This window comes from Anopheles coustani, chromosome 2 (assembly GCF_943734705.1).
Source record: "Anopheles coustani chromosome 2, idAnoCousDA_361_x.2, whole genome shotgun sequence".
NCBI classification, from domain to species: Eukaryota; Metazoa; Arthropoda; class Insecta; order Diptera; family Culicidae; genus Anopheles; species Anopheles coustani.
In genome coordinates, this window is record NC_071289.1 from 89,224,946 (window position 1) to 89,242,709 (window position 17,764).

At 45.8% G+C, this 17,764-nt stretch overlaps 1 protein-coding gene across 2 annotated transcripts in view; it reads left to right on the forward strand.

Annotated features, from left to right (window-relative positions):
* Nucleotides 1-17,764, forward strand: part of LOC131261836 (uncharacterized) — a 49,010-nt gene that overhangs the window by 1,204 nt on the left and 30,042 nt on the right. For both annotated transcript variants that reach the window (XR_009178207.1, XM_058263677.1), the window contains exons 3-4: nt 311-491; nt 2,835-2,935. Coding sequence is in view for 1 of the 2 variants with exons in the window: in XM_058263677.1 (XP_058119660.1) it covers nt 311-491; nt 2,835-2,935 (282 nt within the window). In the remaining variant the exon portion in view is untranslated. The remainder of the gene's footprint in view (nt 1-310; nt 492-2,834; nt 2,936-17,764) is intronic.

The following is a 17,764-nucleotide window of genomic DNA, read 5'->3' on the forward strand; positions in this document are numbered from 1 at the left end:
CTGTGGGTTTCTCCGTTAGGATTTTCCAATTTTCACATTCCGACCCATCTATTCCATCCGTAGAAAAATAAACAACCGACGGGATGAAAACAAATTCTGCAAAAGGTTCGAAGAGATTAGCAGTGTTTTGTGGTGGATGAGCTTATGTAGTTTTTTCCCTCTCTTGCTCTTAGTGTGCTTGTTTTGGTATTTTGGGGACATTAGCCTTCCCGTACCCTCTAGTTCTGCCATCCATAAAATATCGGTTATTCTCTAGTTTTGATTTTGTTTTGATTAAAACCATTCCATTTTTGGTTTTCCCTTTTCCCAGAATTCATACCGGAGCGAATTAGAGGATACAATGGATATTTCGAACGACGAAGGTGTGCTGGAATTTTCCGAGAAGACTCCCACTAGCGGAGATGGAAGAGATCTATTCACTTTTCAGCCTATAAGAACTTTACAGTTTTTAACGCTCGAATTGACAACTAAACTACGCGATTTGGGACCAGGTAAGGGATGGAAACTTTTTGCATTTATTTTAAGCGTCAATTTTCCGTTGCCGTGTTGAACAAACATCCACAAAAGGATCATCTTTTAATCTATTGAAAGGCTCCATTAGCTCACTTTGTGGCATCTATTCGAACCTCCTAAAGCCATTAAACTAAGCCCATCCCTTCTTTTGTCACTCGCATGACAGCTGACATTAATCGATGTCAATATCTGTCCAACCCCTCCAAGCTTAACCGGGCTGGCAAATTGCTCCCGAAAAAGGATTCCTTCCGCCGAAGGCAAGCACCGAAAGAGGGAAGGACTCGTCGATTAAGCAGTGCAACTACTAATACTAATAACAATTTTCATTATAATAAATACGAAAAATATTTACGCTTCACCTTTCGATAACACGCCCCGTCGACAGATTGCTGATTGTCCTTCCCTTGTCAGTGTCTTCGGGCTAAAACGTTGTCCTTAAAAGACCCGTTCGTAGATGACGATGGCTTCATTTTGAGCCCCCCAATTAACATCGGTCACGGTCGGGAGGTTAATAATAATGCCTATTTAGCCTGTTCGTTCGCCCGTTCGTTCGTTCGCACGAAAAGCGGCGAAACATATTGCCCTTCGCTCTGGTTTCCCCCGACATACCCGGACTGTTTGTAAAGGCCGGGGAAAAACTATCGTTTCATGAATTGCGTGAAAATTACAAGCTCTGTGGATTGCTTCACTTCTTTGCGATCGTTGATTTTACGATCATATAGTAACAAGATGAATAAATGTATAGCTTCAAATCTATGTCTATTCGATGAAGGATAAAAGAAATAATTTATATAAAAATCTTTTATTAACTAGTATAACTCAACTCCTTCATAAGCCTTCAGCTATATTTTCCAATACACTGGTTTATTCTTTTTTTATTAATTATAAGAAGATCGCAGAGCAAAAGTTTGTGTGACGTTTAATCAAACCAGCCAGTCAAATTCTGCTTACGAAAACGATTCTTTATCAATCAGTACCAAACAACTTCTTCTATATGGCACCAACTGCACATACACACACACTGGCTCCGGAAAATCAGACTCAGCCGTTCCGCTGTCCCCCGCTTGACGCAGGTTTTACCACCGGAAAATGGCAGTGTGTGAAATAATGAAAAAATAATTATATTGATTTCAATTTTCATTATAATATGCAAATCACCGCTTCCGGAGCCGTTCCGAAGCGTTCGGAAGCATGGCCTCTCGAACCGTCCGACGTTGTTGTTGGTGTTGTTATTTTCCACTCTGCCGGGGCCAGGTTTTGGGAAGGTGCCGAGAAGTGCGGTTTGCCAATGACCGCGGTTTCCTTGGAGCATCCCACCACTGCTCGGGACTACAGTTCCGAGTGTTTCCGACTCAGTTTCACTGCGAGGGTCGGACATACGCATCTCGTTCCCTGATGGTATTCGTTGCCGTACGGACCACCACACCGAGGCAGCTTGCAACCGGACCTTTTCGTCCTTTGGATATTCTCACCCCGACCCCGACTGTGGATAATGCTGCGAGGCTTTAATTAGAGTTTAATGCAAGAATAACAACAGTCCAGACGGAAAGGGGGCGAGAAAGAGAAAAGCGCGAGCCGAGAGTCATTCCTTCCGTGTTCTAGGCTGTATGGCAGCCAGCTTGGACGCCAACCGCTTGCCACGAGCTTGCCGGTCCTGTCAGAATCGTTCGGTAAACATAACCCCAAGGTCCCCCGTTGAAACGACGCTGCAAGTGGTGTGTTTTGTGGTCGCCGAACGACATCCCTCTGCTTCGTCGCACCCTTCGTTGGACCGATGATTATATTTTCCAGTCATTACGGAACACCTCGCTGTTGGGAATATCCACCTTTTCGATCCACCTGGTGAGGTGCACGGTTGCCCGGCATGAGAGACAACCCAAGAACCGTCCCAACGTCCAGTGAAACCGGGGGGAAAATTAGTTCCTCCCGGTAAATAGAAGCTCATTTTCGAGGACAATTTACTCGCGACACTTACACGACATTTGCGTCCGGTGGAAATTCGACGACGACGACGACGAGAGGGTGCGAGCAGCTTTTAGCGTAGAGGTTTTGCCCATTAGGCAACCGGTGACAAGCATGACATCCACGTGTGGCCACCACAAGACCAGGCCCGTTTCCCAAGCGAACACGGAGGAGGACCAACGGGAGGAAATTTGTGCCAGCTGATGTTTAAATGCATCGTGCATCTTGCTCGGCAATGATTTTCCACAAGAACCTGAAGTGACAATGTCGACGGTGTTATTTTTAACGACTTTCTTCCGTTTTGCGCCAGCTCCAGGTTTCCATTATTCACCGCTTTCGACTTTGTCCTTTCGTTCCAGAGCATCGGCCACTGTACAAAATTGGCAAAGAGTTATCAGATGTGGTAAAGATACTGACTCGCCAGCAGTTAGAGCCATCCAAGATCAACATTCCGGCGCTGGTAAGTACCGACGTCCCGTGGCTCGATTTTCCAACCGGCAACCGGGATGCAATTTCAAATTAATTGAGCCATTTGTTTTATGAAGCCGTATGAATGCGTCATAAAACGGAAATAGGTTTACTGGACGAGTTTGTTTTATCCGGGGCTATACAAACTTTCAAGTGGGAGATAAAATAATTATTTATTTCCTAAACGGTTATCCGGTAGCGCATTAGCTCTGTTTGTTTTTTCCTATTACGTAAGTAGACTGGACACAAATTATATGTAGTAGTCCATGGAAAGGAGTACTCGAATTCACCCAACAAAACCAAAAACATGTTTCCCGTTTCATACGCTGTAAGGGATAGGGTTCTTCAAAACATAGACCAAGCTTTTGTGGTATTGGGTCAAACATTTAATGATGTAATAAAAATGACATACAACTTCTGGGAGTAGGTTTATTAATCCACTTTATAATAACTGTAGGAATTAACTGTGTGCCCTAAAGCTAATATCAAAATTCTTGGAGAAATGGTAATTCAATTTCCGAAGAATAGTGAAATTGTAGAAGTTTTATATGAAAACTTCTTCTCCCCTCCACAGAAACCTAAAATTGCTACGTGTTAATGCAAGCATGCTATTCGTTTCTCTACCTTTGCTTAACGTTTTAATTACAAGCAGACTACTGAAAGCCTACCATGCTTTCGCTCTTTGGACCGGAGTGCGGATACATTAAATAGAATATTCCGTACCGGAAATGCCCCCCCCAACCAATGCATTAAATTTTCAACGCAATTTTCCCCGGGATGGTTGTAAAATTGGAAAACATTTCCGAAACGCCTGTGTGCAACACTTCGTCTTAAAGCGAAGGTCCGTGCTGGCACCAATTTGGCCCGAAATGCTATAATTTAATGCCCATTTTTAATTGTCGCTTTAACTGAACCAGCGGTGAAGCGTAAGGAAGGGTTAAATATAAATAAAGTAGACCACTAACGCACACCGCATGTCGAGGACAAATATGCGATCGGGAATGCAGATTAGCAGCAAAAACGGGGCGCACTGCATGTTACCTCCCCGGTGCGTGTGGGTGTGTGTGTGTGTGTGTGTGTGTGTGTGTGAAGGCTCGTCGTTAAATCGCTAAACTTTCTCGGCACATTTGGCCACCGAAGCGCAAGAGCCTGAAGCGTTTTGCAGGTCCTTCCGTATGCACCACGACAGGCGCGGATGAAAGTGTGCTATGGGTTGGAAATTGCTACGACAGCTAGCAAAGGTTTACTGCCGGTCGGATGGGACTCTCTCCCGCTGCCGATGCGTCCCGCGCCGTGTCTGCCACGGCGAAAGTCAATTCTAATTAATTTTATGATTTTATTAAGCCCCGGTTAACTTGGAGCCATTACGGGGAAAGTTTTTACTGTATCAACTTGTATTGTCCCCACTCCGCCCCCTTTGTCGTACGCACGCACAACGCGAACCCCACAGCGACGGTAAATGGTGTCTCTCTTTGGTGGCAAACGATGGCAAGCACAGTCGATGATTGTCTAAGGTTACGAACGTTTCGTACCGCACCGTCGTACGACCCCTCTCGGAATGCCGTTAAATGGAAGGATGCGTAAGCGCCCGGAAGGAGCTTAATAAAACAGTCACCTCTTTTATGGCACCTCCCTCCAAGGGGCATCGCATTTTCTCCCTCGCCGAGTTCCTGTTTTGTTTTTTTCCTAAGCATCCTCGGCGAATAGTGCAAAGAGAGCGTTCCTACATTCCGAAAAGGAATATACAAAACCGCTTCTAAATGTTATTTAAAATCTCCACTCGACCCGAAGTCGTTCAAAAAACAATGGTCGGCTACTAGTCGTAAGAGAAAAACAATCACTTACCGGACCCCGAAACGGAAGCTCCTTGCTTGCCCGTAGTGAAGCAATGAGCTATAAATTAAAAAGCACAAAACTTATGCTAGCGCACAGGCGCATACGTAATGAAGCAACGCACAAATACACCACAACGGGGAAAGCGAGAACGATACGGTGCACAATGAAATATTAATTATGTAAAGTAGCATTCGGAAGAATAAATTATTTGTACTTAATCAACGCTGGACACTCGCTCGGGTCGCGATTCCCAGGCGCAACCGAAACCGGAAAGTATAAACGCACAAAAAGGCCAAAGCGACGAACGCACGGGACAGAAACGGACACTCCACTCCGCCTACCTACCCAGCTGGTTCCGGTAAGGAACGTCCCCAGTTCGAGAGAATGCAGAAAATAAATATGTATATGTACACGTGGTCGTCCTGGCTTGGCCCAAGCCGGATGTTAAAGTATCGTCAGGTACTGAAATGACAGTTTTTTAAGTTCATATTTAATTTTGTGTGTGTGTCGATTTTCCTTCGCGCTGGATGGACGCTGGTGTCTCGAAAGCAGTGAGCAACTCGCAACGGCGGTGATGATAATGAGCGAATGAATTATTAGCAGTTGATGTGTTATGCTATTTTGTATTTTCAACCATTTTCTTTTTTCCCGTTCTACTTTGTTGTCGTTTTGTTGCAACCGTGGGTCGTCCATTGGACCGCCATTTTTTTTTTTATACCCAAAAGACAGACGGGCACCGGGCAGCACGCTTCATGCCGTCAGGCCCACGCTTTTCTTGGCAGGCGCTGACCTCCCGCAGCGAACGCAAACGGACAGTGCGCTGACGTTTGTGGCTATTAGCGTGTCAGCGGGAAAATATGGCTCACGGGCGTACCGTACCCTTTTTCCTCCACCCGACGCGCTGAGTTTTCCACCAACGGTACAGTCTGCACACAGACGATTTGCGAGCTTCGTGTGCGCTTCGGTCGAGCAGAAGTACTTGATTCGTAGTTAAAATATTTAAAAATAATTGATTTATCGATTTATCGACAGAGTTGTGACCGGTAGGGTGCAAAAATATGCCCTGGTTCGGTTGCCAGCAGCAGCACCACAAACCAAGCTGTGTGGGCTATTTTGGCACACCCACGACCGAAGCCGATAGATGAAAACTTTCACCAAATCAGCGCATAAAAATAAAAAGGCAAAACAGAAAACGACCATCCAGCACCGGAGGAACATTGACCAAACAAACGACGTAAGTTTGTGGCGATGTGTCTGGCATTTACTGCCCAAGCTGCCCTTATGAGCGGCCAGCGTGATTCTGGTCGAGTTTATAATTTACTCGATTAGTTTCGTAAAGTTCCATCCTGCCCACTCTCTAGGAGTGGCCGATTGCCGGAGAATTTTATTGCGTAATTTGAAATTACATATCATTGCAGTGCATTTGAAAAAAACGCAGAAAAATATTCGAACCATAAAAAAGTAAACGATATTAAATTATTTAATATTACATTAAATTATTTAATATTGCAACTAAGTTACGCCACAAGCAACATACTTAATAATGTAGAAGCTTACTTGAAAATATAATCATAATTATTTTAGCACAAGACTTGCTCTTCCAAATTAGTGTTAGGTTTTTGCCATTTTACTCGAAAACTTCGTGCGCATGATTGTCGTTAAAATAATGAAAGGTGTTACAATGCGTTGAAGTATTGCAAGGGTTTCGTTTTACCCAATATCAGGTTATATTGTAGTTTATCTACTCCCTCCTGCCATCAATGTTGATGGACTAACAGTTTGTTTTTATGATGCTCTCCAATGTCTTAACGGTAACGTGCTTTGCACTGATAAATTAACCCTATTTACGTGTTAAAACCGTTGTGGTTTAATGTCTCCATTCAAATATCATCATTTATTACGCTAGACTTACGCTTCAATTAAAGAGTTTGCTTATGCTTTAAATCTGTGTCGGTAAATCAAAACGCACACTACAGGCGAGAGTTCTTCCATGGACCCAAAGGGCATTTGTTTGGTGAAACTTTAGGGCACACTACTGAAAATATAAGGTTGGACGACTATTTTACCCGAATCCTGCTCAAACTGCTGTCAAGATCATCGTGTCCTGCGAGTTTGATGTGAATGAAGTGACCCGCAGGCTCAACAGTCAATCGATCGCATGGTGGGCTCCAGGCAAGACGATAGATTCTACCTAGACCCTTTACGATGAGTATGTATGAGAGCGAGAGAGCGCACTCGTTGGATTGTGGCGAATGCCGCAGAGAAGGCCCACCCTAAATTTCGCCCCCTTCATCAGACCGAGCAAGCACTAAATTATGTAAACGACTTCAGGAAAACTATTACCATTCAAAATATGAAACATCCCACTTTTCCGGAGGGTTGTGTGTTGGCTGAACACCGCACGAGTGGAGGTCAACCATGGCCTAGCCTACCCTCTGGGCTCTAACTCTACGGTTGGTGCAAAGGGGCAAACTTGGAATCTTTCCACAAGGCGCGGACGAATTTCCACTTGCCCGTGAACCAGGCCGAAGGCCATAGCAAGTTGCCTCGTTCGAGGGTTGGTGGGGATCCGGGAGCTTTTCCATGTACGGTCCTCCCCCCCCTTTCGGCAATCGATAAACATTTATCTTCCCCGAATCGACCGTGTTCCGGTTTGCGAAAACCTCGAGTGGCTCTAGTGGCTTTCGGCTGCAAATCCCGCGTGAACGGAACCGTCCTCGGAGGCTTCGATGTCGGGAAATTCCCATCGGCTTGGAAGGCACGAAACCACGTCCACTCCCCCCCACAGCCCCCGGTGCCACCGAGGCGGGATACAATCTAAATCAACTCGTACTCCGCGCCACTTACGAGGCACAAAGAAGGAGGGACACCAACAACCGCATAACTTGTCTATGTTGCTGTGGATTGTATTATCGGGCTTTGCTCGGCTAGCCGAGATCTCACGTCACGGGGGAACTGGTCTGGTCGCATCCGAACAGCTCAATCCTTTCCCGATGAGTCCCCCCTACCGATGTCCTTGGGGTTGTTTTGTGCTCCACGTTCGCCGCTTACGGGTGAAAGTTTCTGCGAAAAAGTTATCACTTTGTGTCAATACTTCAGCGATCCGGGTGGTGGCGAAGGGCCACGGGAGAATAACTCCTCGGAAAGGAACCGTGGCAGTATTTCTCGAATGAACCATGTATAGGCCACTTGTGCTGGCGCACGTGTGGCACACGATGGTGCTCTAGCTTGAGCAGTCCTTGCCCCGTACCGCCCCGTACACACTGCTGAGGCTCTTCTTCACGCACTTGATGCCCTCAATCCGGTGCCTCCCGGTACGATAGCCCTGCGCAAACCTCAAGTACGGAATCCTCTTTTGGCATCTAGAAAAAAGCAGTACGGCCAAGCCAACGATCGAAGTTTTCCATAAAGTTGTTTACGCGAATAGCTGCAGTAAGTCCAATATCGTACATAGTAGCATAAAGATGAAAAAAAAGATAGATGGGGGAGGGAGGAGGTAACGAGAGCGACAGAGAAAGAGTCAATAACAACTTCTATCGAGGGTTGGCGAGTACCGTAACATCCGCTGCACGAAGCAGTTAACAACCTAAATAACGGCGGTAACAACGGTTTCCAATCTTGCGCTGCAAAACAATTGATCGATAAATATGTGAAAAAGTTTATAGGTCCGGGCGTTGAAGGTCTGGTGCGGGACGGTATGCCGCTGGCAACAATTGGTCGATGCAAGCAGTACGCTCGAGTATGCTTTCAACCTATCGAGCCGAGTCCTCTTCGCGTATTCATTCCGTTTACTAGAGTGTGTTTTCAGGTGCTGCAAAGTAACTCAACACATGTGCAAAGATAGGTTTCAAAAGTTCAATACCATTCACCATGGATTATTATATTTCGAAAGAGTGAACTGCAACGGCGCGGGGTCGATCGATGGGAAAGGATTGGCTAACAACTTAAAGGTACGATGGCAAGAAGTCGTTCATTTTTCTATAAAACTATTGGAAAGATTTGGTTCCCGACAAATTTACTAGCAAGTGAGCAAAACAGCCCTTTGACATTTTATAGAAAACGTACTAGCTCACACAAAGTATCATGTCCAGGGCTAGTGAGGAAGCAATATTGAAAGGTGGAGCGTAGAAACGCACATGAGACGTTTCAAGTTACCAGAATTAAAGATTCTTTCAAATTTACCATCCTTCCGGGGGTTTCGATCCCTACAATGGAATGTTTCAATAGGTAGAGAGAACATTTCAAAAGCATAGGGGATATTTTCAACCGGTTAAGATAACTTTGCAATCATATAGGGGAATGTGTCAGGCAGCTAGGGGAATAGTGCAAACTCACCGGGGAGCATTGCAACCGGTTAGGGGACTGTGAAACTGTCAACCACTTGTGTGAGGTTGTAATTTGTTTGTTTACTTTGATCCACCCCTGTAGTTCACGCAAGAAAAGTAAATAATTACGGTGTATTTTTACTCGTTTATAAATTTAATTAAAATTTGTGTCATCGATTTTTGCATCAACTAGTTTACATTCGTTTGTTAAGCAACGAATTTAGGACGATAAACGTGGAGAACCTCATATCGGACATCACACATTGACTTGTAACTTTGCGTTTAGCTCAGCGGATCGATTGTTTGACCGAACCGTTCGTAACAAGTCGAAAACAAGTCGCAGAATATTGTTTTATTTTAGTTGATCACAACTTATACGTTTCTCAAATAATTAATTATCTAAAGTTAAATCGTTCCTTGGCATAAAAACGATGAGTTTTGTGAAGTTAGCAGCTCGCTCCCCTAACCGGTTGCAAAGCCTCCCCGGTAGATTTGCACGATTCCCCTAGATGACTGAACCATTCCCCTATATGATTGCAAAGTTCTCTCAGTTCTCTCAACCGGTTGAAAATATCCCCTATGCTTTTGAAATGTTTTCTCTATCTATTGAAACATTCCATTATATGGATCTAAACCCTGTCATGCCTTCCAGTGAAGCCAAAAAACCGGTACACCTCGCACAACGGAACCCTAGCAGGGAAGGAAAACTATTAAGAGTTCAGAAGCTATTCGGCACAATGTTCTCCCTACTCAGAATGGTAGCTATCGTCGGGAAAAAAGAAAAAAGAAAACCTTTGGCTGAATGTTCGGCGCACACCGGAAAGGGGTTCTAGCACGCGGAAAGTAGCTACTCCGCCATGCTTCGACCGTATTAGCGGCAGCATATTTTATCCGACCCGAGCTGGAACCAGCGGGCGGGATCGAAGCTTCGGGCTGCTCCGATCCGAACTCCCAATCCTTTGTGGCGTCGTGCCTCGATGAGGCTCGTCGGGGTTTCGAAAATGTGTCCATTTGAACTCGTCCTCGGCGTAGGCCGTAGAAAATGTTGCCGCATGGCTCCGATGCGGGACGAAATCAATTCATGCTCTTACCGGTTTGTTTCCCCCTTCGTAGAATCTTTGCCATCATTGAAAACCCAGAAGTGGGCCGATTCCGGTATTCATGAGTATGTGAGAATACGGCGTAATCTTTCGATCCCTCCAAATGGCGCACCGGTGGAACCCCCCCTTCTCAGTCCCAGTCCCCGAGTAAGAGGGTTTTCTTTCTTCCCCATGGGGCATTTGGTGCAATCCGGGGCTAAGCTTTCGCTCGTGAAACCACCAGCACGAGGAATAACGTCCGCCGGCATGTTGCATAATGGTATTTACACTGTTTTGAAGTATCGAACCACTTGTCTCCTCTCCAGCGTAAAACCCTCTCGAGGGGTTGAACGGTGCTTCCACTTCGTATTACATTGCTACGCCGGGTCCGAGTTTACGGTGGGGAGTGCCCGACCGATTTCCATTAGGGTAAGCCCGTCCCGTTAAGCACAGAAACAACCGTCCGAGATAAAGTAGCGCGAGTTCCTCGCCCCTAACCTAGCGAGAGTCCAACTCCTTTTCCCCGGCTGCCTCAGCGTTGGACAGGGAAGGAAATCAGACGCCCGTAAATCTTTCACCCATTTTGGCATCAATTTCCGACAGTTGGCAGTCCGTTCGCTAGGAATGTTCTGGCCCGGGTTTGCCCGCCTAGTATGGCGGGTTCGGTTTAAGGTTAAACCTCGGAAGGCCATGCATGACGGAGGTTTCATTATTTTCCCTCCCGTAACATCACATCGCAAAAAACACATCAATCAAAAGTGAAATTGTTTTGAAATCAGCTGTCGAACGTGTTTTGATCTCCATCTTATAACCGCCTGACTGGTTGTTTTTCTTTCCACCTTCTATTTTTTACTGCTTTAACTCCTCTTAGCCCTCGGAGTGGGTATCCCACCGGGGGTGGTTTTGCGTTGATTCAGCCCAATTCAGCTCAACTCCGACGCCATGTGTAGCACGCATCCTGTCTGGATGCGGAGGGCATAGTTAGGCTTAGACCGCAACAAGCAAAACCCGGGCCAAACGATGTGTTGCAGGTGGAAGTTTTGTAGATTTATGGCTCACCCCTTTCCCTTCGGAACCGTTCGGTTGACAGCTTACCTCACATGCACAAGCGCCTCGGGCGTAGGGTTCAGCCCCTCCCGGCTGGGCCGAATGGGACTCATTATTTTTCGCATAACAAAACACCCCGTCCGTCCGACACAACCCTGTTTGGAGCCGACTCCGAGTGCGTCACGGATGAACGAAGGATGTTCGATAGCTGAGCTGGGAGCTAAAGTTCGCCTCGTCGGATCAGCCTTCCGTGTCAGAGTTGGTGTAAGTGGAAGCCCTTTCTCTCGCACAGTAACGTTCCTCCCACCCTTCGCCCTAATGTCTAGGTTCACCTTGGGTTCCGGACTGGAATATATTTCAAAGACGTGCTCAGTCTCTCCCCAGTTCGCACTCGCTTCTTCTGGGTTAAATTCATAAATGGTTAAAAATGGCAAACCCGACGAAGCCCGCGAGGGGGGGGGATGTGTTCCGGTTGCCCTTGTTCTTCGTTTTACTTTCCCGGGAACCCCGGGTGATGCCTAAAATTGAGCACCACATTCTCATCGCTCCCGGGAAAACCTCCACCCAACCGGGGCGAAGAAGTCATATATTATCGTATATATTTTGTCACACGAATGATCGATGGTTCTGGGTAGCTCGTTTCACCGGACGCGAGGCGGTTGGGTAGGCTCCCCGGGAAAGATCAGGGTAAGGCAATCAAGTCGTTTTCCGTACGACCGACAGCGCGCGCACACACCGGTCGAAATGGATGGAGCGCACGTGTGGTGTGATTGTAAAATAAATCATACCCCCCCCCCCCCCTCCCCCCCGGGGGCTTCCTAGCCGAGGACGCAAGTAACGTGGCCAGCACACAAGAGCCCACTTAGGTGTCACCACACCTGGCATACTGTAAGCCCGGCCGCCCGGCGCAATTTGATCTCTTAATCTTGCGATGAAATTCAGTTTAAGGTTCATACTTTTTCATTCAGCTCGTACTTTCTGGTTTGAATCAAAACCTCACATCTGGTGCGCCGTTGTTGGACACCGGAAAGGCGCTTTTAATTGGCACCGGACTCGTCCGATGCAATCGACACTGTAACTGACGTAGGAAACCTCCTACGCAGCGACCAGCACCGGTGCGGAACCCCGAGCTGGCCAGTTCGAAGATACCAAAGTTTCTTTCTTTAGCCCGGAGGAGCCCTCCGACTAATAACTGAGCCTTCTGATCTTGTTGAAATGCTGCTTTATTGCCTAAATGCTATCCCTTAAATACTAATTTATTGCTGATTCTTCAGCTTCCTATTACATGCGCGTGGCTCCACGCGCCCGGTGATCGCGGCCGTTGCGCGTGGAGGCATCATATTTTGGCCGATCGCGGCCCATCATTCTGGTCCGCCGTTGCGCGTGGAGACATCATATTTTGGCCGATCGCGGCCTTTCATTCTGGTCCGCCGTTGCGCGTGGAGGCGCAATATGAAACTTCCTGGTCGCGACCTTTGCTTGCGCGTGTTGCGTCGGCAACATCCCCGCCCCCGTAACTTCTCGTAGAGGGGTTACAATTGAGATTCTTGTACTTGTGGAATGAACGGGGGAGGGCGTATTGGTAGGTCTCTTTTCAGATTGATTGTACACACTATGGTTAGCGGTATGATGCAGAGAAGGGCTAAGATTCCTACGATTATTAGATAGTCCTTAGTTTTGCTCGACGTTTGTTCGCTTGGGTAGTGAGACGGCAATGTCTTAAGAGGTTTAAAATATGTTTTATATACTTCATTGCTTTTTACCAATACCGATCGTATCTCTATACTTCTAGTTTCTATCTTACATGTAGGTGATAGTGTTATAATAGCTGCGTTGTAAGGCGGAGTAGTAATCGTTCCATTACAATTTAGTAGTATTTCCTGAGGTCGGTCTGCGTAGTAGAGGACCTTATTGGGCTGATTTAGTGGAACGAAGTTTGTAAAGTTAGGTTTTAGGTGGATAGTTGTGCAAAGATTTGTAGATTTCAAATGAAGAAGTACTGCAGCGGCACAGTCCGCTTCCTTGTTGATAATTGTTTTTTCTGATAGGTAGTGCGTAGCGTTAATCCGCTTTATCTTATTCGGGTATACAAAATAATTATTGGTATTAATTGCTATGCGAGTTTTCGCAATGTTAATCATTGTAAGGTTTTTAAAGTTCGGTACGGGGATTATGTCAAATATTTGAAATTTGTCCGTTTCTACTGCTAAGTGTTTCATGTGTAGTATAATTTCCCCCTCTATTAACTCTTTCCCTATCAACGATGCTTGCTCTAATGCGATCTCATGGTCCACGTTAATTCTGATGTCCTTTATTGTGTCTAATTCGCTTAATTGACTTAAAGGATCTATTTTAAGAGATTGATATCTATTCACTATATTTTGTACCAGTGTGATACCTATCATTAACGTTTCTTCTACGAACTTATTTAGCGTCTTCTTCTTACTTTCGTTAGACTCTTTTTTTAACCTTGAAATGCCTTCACTTATCATCAAGATTTTCTCACCCACTTCGCGCATTGCTTGCTTATGCTCCTTATTCTTGTCTTCTAACTTGTTAGCTAATTTGGCCATCTTTTGATCCTGGGTTGATCTCAGCAGAGCGAGTTGTTCGTCTACCTCGTTACCGCCGAAAAGGAAATCTTTTAAGATACCGAACACCCCGCCACTTCGTCTTACTCTTATTTTTATATTTTCCCGTATGAGAGTTACTGCGTAGTCGCACTCTTCATTTAGTGCGCTCCTAAGGCGATGAATCCTCGAGTCGTTATTATCAATAGAATTTAAGACATTATTTATTTCGTTCTGCAACTGCCGAACGATTTGTGAATCGTTCGCTGGGTACATGCGGGTATGAAATTTGGTCTCCCATACCCCTCTGAGATTATTCAATGTTCCTATATGGTCGAAAAAGATACCGGGTTCGGGAATGGGTGTGATCTTTAATGCCGCTATTGCGGTTGCTCCCAGTAACATTAACACCCAGGCACCCATGTTGTTGGTCTAATCTTTCTTCTCTTGGTTGTAGTTCGTTCTCGTAGTTCTTGGGCCTTTGCCTTTATCTTTTCGGTATCAATCGGTTTCTTTTGTCCCCACGCCGGGATATGTTTTCCCCGGTTATCGTTGGGTGGATTCTGTATGTTCTTTTCTTTTACTGATTCTTCCCCCACTGGACCTAAGTCCAATACAGCTAGTTTTATGGCGGGCTTATGGTACTCTGTTGCCCCTACCCTTATTTTTGCTGATCTCACCTGACCGTCTTTCCCCGGGAATATCTCGGTAACTCTTCCTTTCAGCCACTTTCCCGTCCGGCTCTCGTCGGGGAAAACCACAACGTCTCCGACTTTAAGTGGCTTTGTCGGGTCGATCCACTTGTCCCGTTTTGCTAATTTTGGCAGATATTCGTTAATCCAGCGTTCCCAATAGCGACGCGATATGGCTTGAACTGTTTTCCAGTTGTTTCTGTCAACTAACTCCTCAGAAGGTGTTGGCTCAGCTTCCCCGGAGCACCCTATTAAAAAGTGAAATGGTGTCAATGCCTCGTCGTCTTCTTTGCTGATCGGTATGTGGGTCAGCGGCCTATTGTTTATGATATATTCGATTTCGGCTAGAATTGCCCTAAGAACTGGTTCTTTATAGTTTTGATTGCTGGGAAGGAGACTCTTGACCTCCCTTACGATTCTTTCCCAAGCTCCTCCGAAGTGGGGAGCTCCTGGCGGGTTGAAGTTCCATTTTATGCCTTCTACCGCTCCTTGCTCGATGAGTCTCTTCATTTGGTTATTGGCACCAACAAAATTGGTACCGTTGTCACTGTAAATATTCAATATTTTACCTTTTCTGTGTTGCATTGTGCGCAAACACATCAGGAAGGTGTTCGCGCTTATATCGTTAACCAAGTCTAAATACGTAGCGCGTGTTGTTAGGCAAGTAAATACTACCCCCCACCTCTTTTCGGTACGTCTGCCAATCGTTACGTTGAATGGGCCAAAATAGTCAACCCCTGTGTGCGAAAAGGGCTTTTTGAATGCTGCCATTCGACATTCTGGCAGTGAGGCCATCTGTGGTGGTGAAGGCCGGGCCGCTTGGTTTTTGCATTGTTGACATTTTCTGGTAACTTCCTTGAGCGCGGCTCTAAGGTCTATAATCCAGAAACGTTGACGGATCGCTGCTATAACGGCTTCATGTTTTTTATGTAGAAATTTGTTGTGGTAGTAGTTTACGACTAACTTAGTTATCTTGTGTTTCTTAGGGAGGATAATTGGTTTAATTGCTTCCTCCGGCAAGTAGTGCGCCTCCCCCAGGCGACTTCTTACTCGCAATATGCCATCTTCAAGATATGGATTGAGCGACCTGATAGAGCTGTGTCTAGGGATTGGTTTGTTTAATGTTAGGTTGGTCACCTCTTCTTCAAATGATTCCCACTGAGCCTTTTTCAATAATAAGATTTCGGCAGTCGTCCACATTTCGCAATCTAATATTTGCGTGTAAGGTTCACGTTTGACTTTGTGTTGCAGCTTTTTGATATAGCACAGCCAAATCGCTAGCGCCTTTTTCAAGCGCACCCATGAGGAGCACCACTGGATCGAGATGATTTCGAAGTCATCCCTTTTAAATGTTTTGATAACGTGCACCGGCTTGAGGTCTTCATACGTTACGAATGGTTGCGGTTTACGGGGAATGATTTCCTGCTTTAGGAAGGCCGGTCCCTCGAGCCATAGCGACGGGCCCTTTTTCTCTTTCGTAGCTTCGTCAGCGGGATTGCTTCCTGAGGCCACCCATTGCCACTGATTTTTATTTGTGGTCTCTAGAATTTCGCCTATGCGCAGCGCCGTGAATTGTTTGAATTTTCGCGCTTCGCTGCTGATCCACCCAAGCACAGTGGTGGAGTCGGTCCAATAGTACACATCATCGATCGTTATTCTTAATTCCTTTTTAGTGGCTTCGGTGAGCCTGGTGCCTAATACTGCGGCCTGAAGTTCGAGCCGCGGGATAGATAGCGGTTTCTTAGGAGCGACCCTTGATTTGGCGCAGATAATGTTTATGTAAATACCATGCTGGTAGATGCTTCGCAGGTATATTATTGCTGCGAATGCCTTTTCGGAGGCATCGACAAATGTGTGCAGCTCTCTTCGGCAATCCCCCCTTGCCTTTGCATAGGGTCTAGATATTTTGATTTGTTCAACGTCTTTAATCCTGGTTAGCCACCTTTCCCATTGGCCTTGCAAGGCGACTGGGAGTTTGTCGTCCCAGCCTATCATTGATCTCCATAAATCTTGCATGAGAATTTTTGCCTCTGTGGTATAGTGAGCGACTAATCCCAAAGGATCGTATATCTTCATTATGGTCGATAGTACCATTCTTTTGGTGATATCTTTTACGTTGACTTTGGGTAGTTTTAGCACATACCTAAACTCATCGGATTTCCTATCCCATAACAGGCCAAGAACCTTCTCGGAGGTTTGACTGTTGGTTCCGATGTCTAGTAGTGTGTTTTCTGACAGTCTATCTGCAGGAATGGTACTCTCCAGCTCTTTATTGTTGGTAATGAAATTTCGAAGGAAGAAGTTCGCTCTATTGTGGATCTCGCACACCTCCTGAATAGTTCGAACGGCCGTTTCGAGATCTGGAAAGCTGTCCAAGTAATCATCTACATAGTGATTTCGCACTATTGCTTCTGCTGCTTCTGGATATTTTTCTTGGAACAGTTCCGCGTTTTGATTTTTTACATATTGGGCACATGCTGGGGAACACGTGGCCCCGAACATCATGACTTGCATGACGTACACTTGTGGCACCATGTCGGGTGAGCCCCTGAACAAGAATCTTTGGGCGTATTGATCTTCATGCCGTATTTTGATTTGGTGGAACATCTCTTTGATGTCACCTGTGCAGCCAATTGGGTGCTCGCGGAACCTGATCAGCACGCCTATAAGTGAGGTCGTTGCATCTGGTCCGGTTAGTAAGTGTGAGTTAAGAGATTTACCATTGTTCTTTGCCGCAGCGTCAAAGACCAATCTTGGTTTCGGCGGAACTTTGTTGGCGTTTATGGTTGCGAAATGAGGAAGATAGTATATTTTTGGATTATCCTCTAAAAGTTCTTTCACCGTGGCCTTGCGTGCATACCCTTTCGCGACGTAGTCAGCTATTGTTTGATGGTACCATTGTTTCAAGAATTCGTCTTTCTCCATCTTGCGTTCCTGTGACTTTAGTCTCATTACTGCTTGCCCGTAGCTGTTCGGCATTCGGGTTCCTTCTTCGCGCCATAACAGACCGATTTCATATCGGTCGTCACGGTATGCTAATGTTTTTTCCATTATTTCTAAAGCCTTCTTATTTTCGGTTGCAATTGGGGTTTCGCACGGTTTTACCCCGAATCCCTCCGTGGTAAAGAATTCATGCATCATTTTTTCCATCTTCATATGTTCTTCGCTTGCTACATCGGTTATTGTAAAAACGGGGTTAATATTTCTGTCGTTTGCTTGATCACCTCCTATAATTGTCCAACCGAGCCGTGTTTTTTGTGCGATGGGTTGGT